This window comes from Neurospora crassa, linkage group I (genome assembly GCF_000182925.2).
Source record: "Neurospora crassa OR74A linkage group I, whole genome shotgun sequence".
NCBI classification, from domain to species: Eukaryota; Fungi; Ascomycota; class Sordariomycetes; order Sordariales; family Sordariaceae; genus Neurospora; species Neurospora crassa.
In genome coordinates this window covers 6,087,232-6,101,182 of record NC_026501.1, presented here as the reverse complement: position 1 = coordinate 6,101,182, position 13,951 = coordinate 6,087,232, and the positions used below count along the sequence as shown (strand labels likewise).

General features: G+C 51.9%; 2 protein-coding genes across 2 annotated transcripts; one reads left to right on the top strand and one right to left on the bottom strand.

The window, feature by feature from the left end:
- Positions 1-2,638: 2,638 nt before the first annotated feature.
- On the top strand, positions 2,639-7,108 carry adv-1 (arrested development-1). Its single transcript, XM_953383.3, has 2 exons — positions 2,639-3,641; positions 3,740-7,108. Exons 1-2 carry the CDS (start codon positions 3,482-3,484, stop codon positions 5,668-5,670), a joined length of 2,091 nt encoding a protein of 696 aa, XP_958476.3. The 5' UTR covers positions 2,639-3,481; the 3' UTR covers positions 5,671-7,108.
- Positions 7,109-8,784: 1,676 nt separating this feature from the next.
- Positions 8,785-13,487, bottom strand: NCU07393 (rRNA maturation protein). The gene is made up of 3 exons (XM_953384.3): positions 13,085-13,487; positions 12,579-13,025; positions 8,785-12,520 (listed from the first exon to the last, which is right to left on the bottom strand). The coding sequence occupies exons 1-3, from the start codon at positions 13,382-13,384 to the stop codon at positions 10,532-10,534; spliced, it is 2,736 nt and encodes a 911-aa protein (XP_958477.3). The 5' UTR covers positions 13,385-13,487; the 3' UTR covers positions 8,785-10,531.
- Between the last annotated feature and the right edge of the window lie 464 nt (positions 13,488-13,951).

Sequence of the window (13,951 nt, the reverse complement as noted above, 5' to 3'; positions counted from 1 at the left end):
GAGCGGGCAAAAGTCGAGCAAATTCTTACCTACACCACATGTGTAGTTTCGGGGAGAGTCGAGTCGACGACAAGGTCCAGGATGGGAGACACAAGGGTCCTGGTACGTACTTCGGAAAAAGAGTGTAGACCCCGCGACGGCAAGAGCGGTCCACTATCTCCACTACTCCACCACCCCTGCCGACTCCATCGCCGCACCCCATCAAACCTGCCCTTGCACATTGCAGTGGTGATTGGAGGAAGCTTCGATGAATGCCTGCCGCACCCATGCTCAAGATCCCAGTCGATCTCGTTGAACGGGCCAATCTCAGCTGAATGCCGCCTCGCGGGCCGCAGCCATTCTGCACTACTGCATAGTACATCTGCGCCAGGGCTGTACTAGGCAAAAGTCGTCACACTGATGGTCGGATCATGGTCGTTATCGGCCCTCTTGAAAATCTTTTTTCTCTCTTCTGCCATTCAACAGACTCCTTTGACTGTCCACCACCACCGAGAGCACCCCGGTCTCTGACTGGACCGCCCATGTATCGCGGTCCCTGCCTCGCTACCCGTCTACTCGTCGCGACCGCACTTTCAAGCACAGCAGACAAGTGTCGCGCTAACACCCAACAGCGAGCAGGTACATTTGGGGTGCTCTCTCCAGGCGGTCAGTTCTCATGCTCTCCTTGGGTGGATGTTTGCCTTGCAGCGAGGTTCATCAGACGCCAGTTCTCGACTGGAGAGCTAGGCGGCCAATCCAAAGGCCGTCCCCCGACTGACCCTGATGATTTGCGGGCTCTTCAGATTTGACATCTCAACACCCGGGCAGACTCGCCAAAAATGCTCATCCGGAGGCTTCTCCTGAAGTCCCGATCTCGCCCCTAAGCAGGGAGTATCCAAGTGATGTATCGGCAGGCCGCCGACGACGGCACGCGATAGGCGGACGATAGGTGGTGATATGGGCCTCACTATGCCCTAACACCAAGCAGTCCTAGCCCCATAGATGGATCCGGGCTTCCAAGAGTCCAAGGCCCAAGGCCTCCCACAACCCGAAAGCCGACGCTCGTCCATCGAGGTTGCAAGGTTGAAAATCCAAGACGGAGAATATTGCGATGCGACGGTTTTCGCTTTTCTTTCTTCTGGACCATGTCTCTCGCGCAGACAGCATCGTCACCGGGACCACATCTCTGTATGTGATCCGGATACGGGCCAGCATACGACCCGTCATCCCGGTAGTCCTAGCACTCGGGAACGGACGCGAAAAAGCCATCTTCTGAGGAAGAGCTCCGGAGGCTCCTCTAGACATGGCATGGATTTGGGGTCATGCTGGATTAATGCGCATGCAGCCATTCGACGTCCCCAGGGGAAAGGCTGGGTTGCAAAAAGTCGGGAGTGCATATCCGGAAGACAAGATGATACGTACCTTTTGAACTTACCAGCAGAACTCCACACGCCCAAGCAAAAACCCTAAGTCCCAACTTCTCTTCCGGCCGCTGCATTCAACCTCACCACAACCCAGTATAGAGCTTTGCACCCAAAAAGCCGGCTACTGGGCGCGCTGCGTTTACTGGTTCATCCAGCATTTCGTTGCAGTTCCTCTTCGTAAAGTTATAAAGAAGTATTAATAAAGGAGTGACTTTGTGACTTGGCGCCAAGAGTAATGGCTTGGTCACTAAGGCGTGAATGGTACGTATCATCTTGTCTTCCGGATACTCAATACCAAAAAGTCAACAGCAAGTCAGCAACGATGGGTGGGTGTGTGGAGGAGGCTAGACAATTGCGCATTGCGGGACAACCACTGCACTGTCCCGTCAGTCAGCCATAATACCACCTTGCCTCGACGAATTCTTGTGCTCGCTTTCTTGGCTGCGGGCATGTCATTCTTCGCTTCCAACTGTCCATCACACCTCTGATAACCAAACCCTGTTGGTCTTGACGAGTTCATTCGTCTTTTTGTCCGTCAGTCTCTCAGCTGCCCCTATCCCCAGGCCAAGCGGCGAATCTGTTGGCTCTTCACAAGAAAGCCCACTCACAACGGATACATGGCAAATCTCGTCGACATAACGGCCTTTGGCTGACAACTGAAAACTCACCCAAGATCAAAAACAAAAGAAAAACAAAACAAAAAAGGGATTCAGAGTCACAGGTCTGGCGATCAGCGGACCCTTTGCTTTGCCTAGTTCAATATCAGACCGCGGGAGTTACCAGAGTCAAGCATGTCTGTCTCAATGTTGGCTCCCCAGCATTTTGCCCAAATCTTAGCCATGTATCTTGCTGGTACAGTGAGCTTCCTTCTTTCTGCACTCATGCTGATCCCCGTGCCAATGAGCTTCCGGCCAGGTCGTCCTCAAGCACGCATGAGCTGCCGTTTTGGTTGCTCAACAGCTTCTTCACTTTCCCCTGCAGCCATCTTTTCCCGTGAGGGCCTCGGTACCCTGGACGAGATACCTGGTCACTACCTCCCCATGCCCTGCCTCTAGTGTTAATGTTACCCTTGCACGCAGCTACATAGTTACACGACACTTGCTCTCATCCGTACCCCTTGCCCTTCCTCTCTCCCCCCTTGGCCTGAATACCATTAGCGGTGGGGTCCTGTTGGGTCGTCCTGCTCCCCTCGCACATCCGAGTGAGACCTTCCGGGCGACCGCCATCACCAATGGGCGAGATTTCTTGGCCTCCCCTGTCCAAAGAGGAAAAGAAGAACCGAGACCTCGTGAGGACAGCAGCAGGCCAGCAGCAGCCCTGTGTGCCTGTGAGATTGTGTGCGCGAGCCTGTGTTGCCATGGACCAGCGTGCTTCCGTAGGTACCACCCATCCACCGTCGAATACCACCGCAGTACAGTAGGGCACCAACTAACGCAGCTAGGGGGTCAAATCGGGTAAAGCAGTTATTTAGCCCGCTTTTCAAAAATAGAACATGGGAGCAATCACGATCGGAGCATGGCTTTGCACCACACGCTGACCCATCGGCCGGCCTGATATAAGAATTTGCCCACTTCTCTCTCGACGTTCCAGTTTGGTCTTCTCATCTGCAGGCCAAGATTGAAGAGAAGGATAGTGAGATCCAGGTGTCGTCCAGTCCAGTCCAGTCAACAAATCTTTTCCCTCTCTCCTTTAATTACACTCATCCTCACGCTACCCAGTCTTACGTCTCTCGAAGTTCACCATCGAGCCAACTTCCGATCCCAGTTCACACGCAAGCCGGCCTTGCTCACGATTCAGTCTGTCATTCGACGATACAAGTAATTTAATAATCTGATACAAGAAGAGCTTTTGGGTATAAGCCCCCTAGCGATTTGCCCCTGGGACCTTCTGGACCGACGAGAGGATAGAGAGGCCCTGGCCATTTCTGCCCATTTTCCTCGGCCTAGCTGAAGTTCACCACCCCTGCTCCCGACCACCCCCTCTCCGCTAGCACCCCCCACCATCCACCCCCCTGGGTCCCGGTGCTGTGCTCCATAACTCCTCCCCAAAGAGGTACTTCCCATACAAGAAGGGTACAAATGTCGACACAGTCCCCCAACCACCACGAAGACATCACGAAGACATCCTCAGTCAACATGACGACCACAACAACAACAACCAAGACCAAGGCGGCCGCAAAGGCAGGCACCAATGCCGCGCCCAAGCAAAAGACACAGATGCATCGCCGCTCAAGGACAGGTTTGTTTCCCTTTTTTTTCTTCTCCATCACCGTCATAGCAGCACTTACACATGTCTTCGACTTCGCTGGGCCGGGAAGCTGACTTGACGACGTTAAGGATGTTACACATGCAGGTTGAGGAGGAAGAAGTGCGATGAGGGTTCTCCCATGTGCACAGCTTGCAAGCATCTTGGGCTATGCTGCGAATACAAGAGGCCAATGTGGTGGAGCAACAATGATGCGCGGAGGAAGCAGAAGGACGAAATCAAGATGATCATCAAGAGGAAGAAGCTTTCGGAGAAGTCGTCGCACACCATCCAGACTTCAATCAACACTCCACCTGGACTCTCGCACTCGCTCCCGACTTCCGCGACCTTTTCAGACCCGCTTGATCGCAACAGGTCTGCTTCCATTGACTCGCATTTTGGCTTCAACTTCAATAGCCCCCAGCACGGCCAGGATTTCGCGGCATTTGCGACACCACAAATACACGTCAATGGCGAGTACATGTTCCCACCCTTCTCTCCCTATGAGATCGATATGAAGACAGAGCGGCAAATCTTCATCAACGATATTCCAACCCTTCGCGAATCGACAGTATCAACCTTTAGCACATATCAGACCCCGCCGCCTCCGGGCACAATTCTCCCGTCATTCCCTCTGGAAGGTGAATGGACCGAGCAGGTGTTCTCGGAGCGGAGGGAGTCGTTGACGGAGGAGACTTTTAATGCGAACTTCTTTGACTTTGCCTGCGATCCGGCCATGGCTTCTTCACAAGTAGCAATTGAGCTGGATGACGGCGATCAGAAGCTCCTCGATCACTTTGTTCAACATGTTCTCCCAACCATTTTCCCGATTCTGGAATCAAACCAGCATGGCTCAATCAGTTCCGAGCTTGTTCTCCCATCACTGGCCAACAACAAGGGTTACCTGCACTGCTGCTTGAGCATTGCGGCGCAACACTTCAAGTCTACGATGGGTATTCAGAACGAGGAGATTGACAATGACATCATGCGTCACCGCTATGCCACCATCACCTGGCTATGCGAGGCGCTCAATCGCGATGAGAACCACCAGCCAATTCTCGATGCAACTCTTGGCTTGATCTTCTTCCAGTGCATAGTTGGCCGTCCTGAGGACACTCTTCCCGATATTCCCTGGCACCAGCATTTCCAAGCCGTAGTATCGCTCGTGCAAAAGCTGGATCTCGCCGGACTTGTTTCGGATATCACCAAGCCACTGGCACATACACCATTTAACATGACTCTTACGTCGTGGATTGACATTTTGGGCGCCACGATGCTAGGCAGCTCCCCCTTGTTCGCGCACACCTACCGCAACAAACATCTTTCGATCAACAACCACTCGCTCGGCTTGCGCGAACTGATGGGCTGTGAGGATCGCGTTATGTATCTCATTTCGGAGATTGCTTGCCTTGAGTCGCTGAAGAATCAAGGCATGGACGACATCACACTTTGCCAGCACGTCCGTGGCCTTGGCGACGAAATCAGCAACACCGAGGTCAACGAGGGTACGCTCGTCGAGCCTTACAACGCCAACGGGACTCTGAGCCCCAAGCAACTGAGCAAGAACATCACGGCCGCCTTCCGTCTTGCTGCTCGCATCTACCTCTGCAGCCTCGTCCCGGGCTTTTACCCTGCTCAGCCCAGCTGCATGGGTCTCGTGGAGAAGCTCACCGCGGTTCTCCAGCTGATCCCCTCGGGTGTCAACGGGTACGACCGCTCACTCACCTGGGTCTACTTGATTGGTGGATCCGTCAGCGTGCCCGGCTCATCTTTCCGCGACTTCTTCGAGAACCGCGTCGCCCAGCTCGGCGACGTGGCCAACTCAGGCAGCTTCGGCCGCATGACCGTCCTCCTTCGCGAGGTCTGGCTTCAGTATGAGGCGATCCTCGCGGCGGCGGAGGCGGCCGCGGGCACTTCTTCTTTATCTTCTGAGACCCCACAACAACAGCAGCAAGTCAACGCACATTACGTCCGCTGGCGGGAGGTTATGCAGATCAAGGGATGGGATTACTTGCTTATCTAAAAGAGAAAAAAAAAGAAAAAAAAGTCTATTCACTTTCTTCCCCAGGCTGGTTGACTGGCGGGAAGTGAAACCCAACCGATCTGCATGCGATACTTGAAGCTGTTTAGGTGGCTGGAATCGGCCTCCTTTTCAATTGTTTTTTGCCCTTTTCTTTCTTTTTCTTCTACCAATATTTATACAACCAGAACTCCGAGAGTTCTTTTTAGAGGTTGCCGCGAGGCAATTGAGACCCAGGGAAAGGAAAATCGACTTCTACTAAAATGACGACGACACACTACTGGTTAACATCAATGGATGGAGGGAAACGTGAGGAGGAACGGTTTCGTAAAGGGCGATGATTCATTTTCGCTCTCTTGCAACCTTTCTGGACTGGGGTTGCAATCGAGTAGTGAGTGGCATTACGTGGCCTTCCACCCATTTTGGACTGCATTTTCTTCTTTCGTTCCACTCTTAGGAGGGACACATTTTAGGGAGGCATTTGGATTTGCATATCACATGGAGTTTTAAGGGCGGTAGCATACCCATGGCTGACCGGAAAGGGTACCACGGATTTGTGGGCGGGAGGGGGAAAAACGTATGTAACTGAACTATGAGCCGGGTTTGTCATGGCTGGAAAGGAAGGATTATACCCTGTGAAGGAGGAAAGATGGAAAGAATTTTAACAGATCAAATGAAGTTGAAGAACGACACTCACTGTTCATCACTTTATGTTCTCCTCGCTTGTGACTTGCTTGTTCATTGCCGCATTGTTCTGAAGAGAAGAAAAAAAAGAAAAAAAAAAAAACAAAGAAAAAAAAAAAAGAAGGGAAGATATCGAAGTCGACTGCACATCACCGCATGCAAGACAACACAAACAATGCATTGGACACAATGTTCTTGTTCTTGCTCGGATGGGACCTTCTGCTTTTGTCTATTTCGCCCGTGTCCTTATAAATGCCATTGTCATTGCGTCCCGCTTGCTGTGCTTCGTTCGTTTTTTTTTTCTCTCAGTTTGCACAAGAGAGAAGAGAAGCGTGCAAAAAATGCAACATGGTGCTTACATGGATGGTGGTGTCGTTGTTACAAATGACTGATGGTGTGTACCTTAATGGCAGGATGTGTTGCGTTGCGTTTCCTTAGGTGGGGGTAAGTTATTTCTTTCGTCGTAGCCCGAGAACGGTGGTGGGAAGGATTGGATGAAGACCAAGACGGTCAGAACTTCCATCGATGAGATAAAAGTTCCCAAGCGTAAAACTAACAGTTCCCATATCATTCCATCCGGTGAGGGACCTTGCGTGGTTCGTAAGTTTTAGCCTATATCCAATCCCCCATCCCGACCGACCATTGCCATTTCGAAAATGACAACTCCAGACGAATGATCACCCATCCCGCCTCAGCCGTAAACCACTCACTATCTACCAGGTACCTACCTCTAGCCATCCAATCACCCCGCGCACCACCCGCCTTTCCTCACCGGTCAACGCCAATGAGTAAATAGAGGTAAGAATCAAAAGTGAGAGAAGAGGAGGAGAAGGAAAGAAGGAACGAAGCATAAGATCATCTGAGCGCACACTATCTCTACCTTGTGTACTAGGTAACACCTGGAAGGGTTAGGTGGGGTATTTTGGCGTACACCTTCCTATCTACTAGATACATACTGCACGCACCCGCATCCCAAACATTCGTGGGGGAAGAAGTACTTCACAAGGAACAAGCTGAGCCCGTGGATGGCATCTCCCACTTTCCTTGCAAACAGCTGTTTCGTTGCAACTTCCTTGTCAGTCTTCTCGGCTGTGCCGTTGAGGTGCAGTCTTTGCATGCTGTAATGCGAAGATGGGAAGGAACGAAGCTCCTAGTTGTCACTTCATCTTGAGTGGTATTTCGTCTTTGTGCCTTCCACCTACCTGTCTCTGCTAAAGGGTCGATTTGGCCGAGGTTCTGATTTCAGCGATAATTTGGCTTGGTTTAGGTTGTGATGGCTTCAAGCAATATCTACTATCAGCAATATTATCACCATCATCAACCTGGATCATAAGTGACACCTGCAGCGAAAACCGGATTGAAGACTACCTCTACATGCCAAAACCGTCCTATTTGAAAATCATGAGGGCTGGCAGCAGACCAAGCAACATGCATCCTCGTCCGTGTGGACAACAATCACTACTAACCTTTCCAGTCATTACCTCTTCTCTTATGTTCCTGGACAATCAAGTCAAAAGACCAAGACCCCCTGGATTTGCGCCTCCCGCTTTGCCCTCCCGTCCATACGGACGGCACGGCACCACACAGCTAAAGTTTAGAATACTGTAGCGCAGTCAATCCTCACCCCGCTTTTACCCTTCAAGCGAAACGTTCACCAGTCAGCTAAATAACTGACGACCATTCACTGAGCCAGGAAACACAGGAGCTGGACGGCTGAGCATCTCGCTACCGGATTCTATATGGTATGGTCGATCCCAGCCGCATCCATACTAGTTTTGCAGATGCTGTCTACTTCCAACCGCTCGAAAATTGACACTTCACAGCCTCAAGGTCACAGACTCGAAGCGGCGAGACAAGGACAGTGAGGTTTTGTTGAACTGGATTATAAGAGGTTGCACGCCGCCGCACGGTAGGAGAAGCATGGTGGCGGTCATAATTCGCCCGGCAATCGCCCTACTAGTGGTACGGTTCCCGACTCCCGTTGAGTATCCGCGCCTCACTCTGCCGCTAATGGCTTCGCCGTTGACTGCAAGCCAGGGATTGGTTAAGCTGGTCGATCCCAGCTTGGTTGGATATATGTAGAGGCGCAGCAGCAGTAGCAGCAGCCGTCTGTCTATTCGGTCAACAAGAGAGTTGACAATGTCTGATAGCATGAACGTGAGGTGAGGCTGGAACGACATGTCATTAACTGTTCAGCTCAACAGGTCGCAGAAGGCATGATTTCCACCCATATCTGTCCATCTACCTCATTGTGGAAAAATATCGTGGAGTTTTTTGTGTTTCTGGCTCAGCCTTGACCACTCGTCGTTTTCGGATCGTGAATGGCTTCCAACTCGTTAGGATCTCATGGCCACATTGTCTTTCTTTGGCCACTTCCGTTTCCACCCAGTCCCCTCCCCTTTGCCCAAACATTTCGGTCAATGATGTGGGGGCGATTTTTGTTGATACGCGGAAATGGGCACGTTTAGATGTTTCGAAACCCACTAGGTAACTAGTAAACTCACCACGTCAAAACAACACTGCACACAGCCTCAATCTTCCACAGCCCGGCGACCCGCTTTTGAGACCTACTATGCTCTCGGAAAAGGGAGCCGAAAAGTGAACCCTGATGGGATTTCTAGTAGGAAAGAATACATCGTTTTGACAAAGTATCATGTGAGTGACTGCCGAGGAAGAGCCTCATCAGGAGGCCTCTGGGGTGATCATATCCACATGCGCCTCTAAGCGCGCGCTTGAAGAGGCTGTGTATGAGAATACAGTTGGAGTGGACCAGACATATCTGTCTTTTTGGGGGCCGTATCTGTGAGGGCGCCTAGGCTGGAACGGAGTCGAATTGGCTTTTTGATGTGTTATGGGATTTTTTTTCTTGTTTTTCTTTTGTTTTCATTACTTCACCTCCTTCTTCGAGCTTTGACACATGATCGTGGTGATAGTTAGAGGCAGCCAACTGAAACAGCAAGCCGAAATCATCGGTCCTGAACAGCGGGATCACCGATAGTCATCCATGGCTTCAAAGATGCGATCGATGTCAAGATCGCAATGACACATGTCGCCTTGACATCCATTCTTCCAGCCTTCGATCAACTGAGAGGTGCGTGAGGCTCATTTTGCGGCCGCCGGAAACCTGGAGCTGGGGAGACACGGGGACCCTCATAGACGACGGGACGGGAATCTTGATCTTACTCGGAACCAACCGATCGACCCAACTACCAACTGGAGCGGAATCTAGGTCATCAGCTTATGATTCTCTTTGCCTCTTCCCCTCAGAAGAAAAGGCGCGTGCTATTGAGAATGTAGCAAAGGAAAGAGAGAAGAATGAAAAGAGTCGTAGAGTGCCCGACTTCCCCGATGAACACAACACCATCGTCTACGGCGCCTATAGCGTCTAGAAACCACCACAAAGAGATGTGGATTGTCTTTGAAAGTTTACAAAGTTCAGACTGGGCAAAATACATACTGATCAAGCATCCGCCCGGGACCTGAGTACCTGGGAAATACTTTCTCGCCGATTTCGCTGGTTAGGGGTTTTCGGGGTCCAGTGATATTGTTATACGATAACGTGCGGCGGTTGTTAGTTGTTTAGGTCGCTTATATATTGTTCGTAAGTCGTAACTAACTATGTAGTTAGTCGTTGGGCCAGCGCTGGAGGTACAGTATGGGTGGCACGAGGGGGGGAAGTGATTGAAGAACGGCATTGTTTGAATTATAGCCGCGGGACGGACACGCCGACCGAAGGGCAACTCCATACTGCTGTGTTTCCTTGTCTTCAGTCATTTTCTTGTTATTTGTTGTTTGCTTTTTCTTTTCTTTTTCTTCAGATGAGGCTCCGCCATCAATAGCGATAACCGGAATTACATAGTTTCGTTGAAGTGTTGAAAGTTCCAGGTAGGGATGAGTACCATGATGAAATTGGTGGGTTGGGTAAACATCACATGTAAACAACATCAGGAGTAGATAATGTACGTACTGAGGGTTGGCAAATGATGAAATGATCTTAAAACTCCTACTAGTAGATGATATGATAGACATGGTATCTCCAACCCATGATCCAAATATTGCACTTGCACTGAACGCTGATGATGATGTATACATGACAGCAACAACAACGGCACTAACAACAACACGGCCAACCACAAACTTACTCCGACTGCTACCCCCGAACCTTCTAAGAAGTAGCCATTTACCTCTTGTTCTTCTTGAGCCTCGCCGCCTTCTCCCTTGCGTACTCGTTCGCCGCCTGGCCTTCCGATCCCTGGATCTCCGCCACCAAGCGCTTGTACTTCTTCTCGTACGCCTCGTCCTTGGCCTTCTTGACCTTGAGGTTCTCGCGCTGCATGAAGGCCGCGTCCTTGCGGAGCTCCCTGAGTGCGCCCTTGCGCTCCTTCTTGTGTTCGGCCCGCAGCTTGGCCAGCTCGGCGCGCTCGCGGTCTGGGTCGTAGTGCTTGTTGGGGTCAAACGAATCCTCAAACTTGGGCACGTACGTCTTAATGGCGAGCGGCTTGTGGTGGTGCAGCTCGAGTGGCCTGCGGGAAACCTGGGCGAGCTGGAGGAGGCGGGAGATGCTTGTCGTTGCGTCCTTAAGCTGCTTGACGAGGGCTGCAGGGAGCTGGGCGGCGTTGGACTTGGTTGTCAGGTGTTGGAGCACGCGCTGGGCGGGCTGGAAGGTCTCGTAGAATGCGGGGAGTTTGCACCATGTTTCGGAAGCAGTCCTGAGAACGGAGGTGATGGTGCTGATAATGGCAACCTTCAGAGCGGAGTCGTCGCTGGTGGAGCGAGCGCTCTTGGGCTGCTGGCAGTCACCGCAGTTGAGCTTCCTGACGGTCACCTTGCTTGCACCCTTGACACGGATGCCAGCAGCGGGCTCGTGAACGGGGAACAGACCAAGCTTTTCCTTGGGCTTCTCAGCAGCGAGCGAGCAGAGAGTGTTGAGGCAGAAGTTGACAAATTCTGGTACGTAACGCTTGGAGAAGGATTGGTACTGAAGGGCGAGGATCGAAAGGTAAGCACCAATGGAGTAGTCGGCGAGTGTCTGGGGAATTTTCTGTCCCAAATAACGGGTGATGGAAAGCATCGCAGGGGTGACCACCTGATGGAAGTGATCAGAAGTAGGGTAGGTTGTGCCAATCGCTGTCAGAAGCATAAGGTCGCCGACGCTAAGGGCAAGGGGCCGATCCTCCTTAATCTCCTCAAGCCGTGACCTGTAAGCCTTGGATATCTCGATCGGGAAGGTCTTCGCGAGTGAGTGGACGTGGCGGATCAAGTTCTCAATGGTAGGGAACCAGGTGGGCTCGAAGTTGTCGCCAAGGTAAGCGATATGCTCGATGAGGGCCCGGGAGAAGTTTCCAAGGCGCTCCTTGTTCTTCGCGTCCAGCTTGGGGTGGTAAAGAGCTCTGATCCTCTGGACAGCCACTGGAAGTTTGGCCACGGGAAGGCTGCCCAAGATCTCCAGCAGCTGCTCGTGACTCTCGGGACATGTAAAGGTATAGGGTATGCCGTCCTCGTCGCCGCCTTTTGACTGAGCTTGAAGTTTTGTGGCCACCTCCTTCGACTCGCCGTCCTCACCACCATTCACAAGCTCGTCCTCATCAGGATCATAGGCATCCTCGTCATCACTCCCGTCCATGTCCGACATGTCGTCCTCGTCCATATCCAACTCAGAGCCGCTTGCGATAAGGTCGTCTTCGAGCAAGAAATCGTCTTCGTCGTCCAGACCCATCTCGGTGGCGGTCATTCGTAGCTTGATACCCTTGCCGAGGCCGAATTCGTCCTCGTCGGCCTCGTCTTGTACCTCTTGGTCGTCTCCCTTCTTCCTGCCCTTCTTCTGCTCCTCCTCCTCCTCCTCCTCGTCATCCGAGACGATCTCACCCCGCATGCGCCTGAGTCGCTTTTCCTCCATCTCTTTGAGACGCTTAACTCCTTCCTCCGCCTTCTCCTCGTCGGTCTTTGTCCTGTCGGTAACCTCGGCCCTGGCTTCACGCGCTGCCTGCTTGAGACGCATGTTGTATTCCTTCTCAAGTTGGTCCATGTCGATTCCTGCCATAACGGAGGGGCCCTTGGGGTCCTTCGTTTCCTTCGGTCTCATCTGGAAGAGTAGGGACTGCAATTCTGGGAGTTCCTTGTCAAGTTCCACTCTTAGATCGTCGTCCTCCTCCTTGGCTGCTTGTCGTTCCTGTAGCAATTACTGTTAGCTGATGAGTGGAAGTAGCCGGCTTAGCGGTGCCCCTTACGTATTTGAAGGCCTTTGACTTGGCGATAACCTCCTCCATAACTTCCTTCTTCGTCTTCTTCCTCTCCGGTTGTCCATCCTCTCCTTCACCTTCCGCGGCCTCTTCCTCAGCGCGCAGGCGCTTGAGGAACTTCTTTCTGGCTGACCGCTCATCGTCGGATTCCATATCGGAAACGTCCTCGTCAAAATCGTCACGACCCGCCTCAATGTCGTCGTCGTCAAAGAGAGTCTTGCCAGCGTGTGTAAGGGTGACCTGTTCTTGCTCGTCATCGGAACCCTCCAAATCGAAGACGGTGTTCTTCTTGTGGCTCTTCATCTGCTCGCGCGCGAAACGTTCCATCATCTTGTCCTCCAGGGTCATGTTGGGGTCGTCCTCGCCAAAACGCCTATCGACAATGCCGCCGACCTTGTTGCGCCTCTGCATTTCAACCAGTAGAGTTTCCCGTCGCTGTTTATGGCACAGTTAGCATCAGAACCAGTAAATCGATCTGAGTGGGATCGACAAACCCTCTGCTCAGCGGTGGCCTTCGCAACGCCGGGGCGGCCCTGAATGCCCTTGGCGAGTTTATCATTTTGGGGCTTGTTGGTGGTGACCTCGAACTTGGGTCCTCTGGCGTTGGTCTTGAACTGGAAGGGGTTGAACTGCTCTCTGATGCTGGCGAGAGCTTCGTGGCGCTGGAGTCGCTTGTCGGTGGAAGCCTTCGCGTCCTGGGCGTTTTGGCGCTTTTGCTTCTTGGATCTCTGGGGACCGATGATGCCTTGGTCCTTGAGGGAGGCCTTCAGCCTCTTGAGCTGAGACCCGGCCATGTTTGTTGAGATGTCTCGACTGTCGACTTGACAGGGGAGTATTGAGAAAGAAAGAGGGAGGGAGGGCGTCGCGAAGCGGGTTCGATCGCAAGACCAGCAATCAATAGGTTGTCTTTGGCGGTTGGTTCCTTCTCAGAAATTTTGGTGATGAAGGGTGCTTATCTTATCGTCATGCTCCACCTCTAAAATCTTGGCAGTTACCTACCTACATACAAGTAGTATTGTCCACAGGCGCGGGCAGCAGAAGCATCCTGGCCTGCCCGTGCTGCACTGTAGCTGCTAAAAGACGAAGCTCTACGGGCGATGCTATCCAGGTCCCAAAAACTTACCCTTTTAAGGAAGTGCACAGACTTCTTTTGTTCTCAAGACATGTCACTCGACCAAATGTGCTCTGCAACCCAGGATGCAGCATTTCACCCAAAAAGCCCCCTTTTGGGCCAGCTGAGTTGCGAAAAGGAGTTTCCCAGCAGTATTTGACTTGCAAAGATAAAAGAATTCCCAATTTTCTTGGTGGAGGATCCAAAAAGTTGAATGTATTGTTAAGTACAAAGGTCTTGGGATACATGC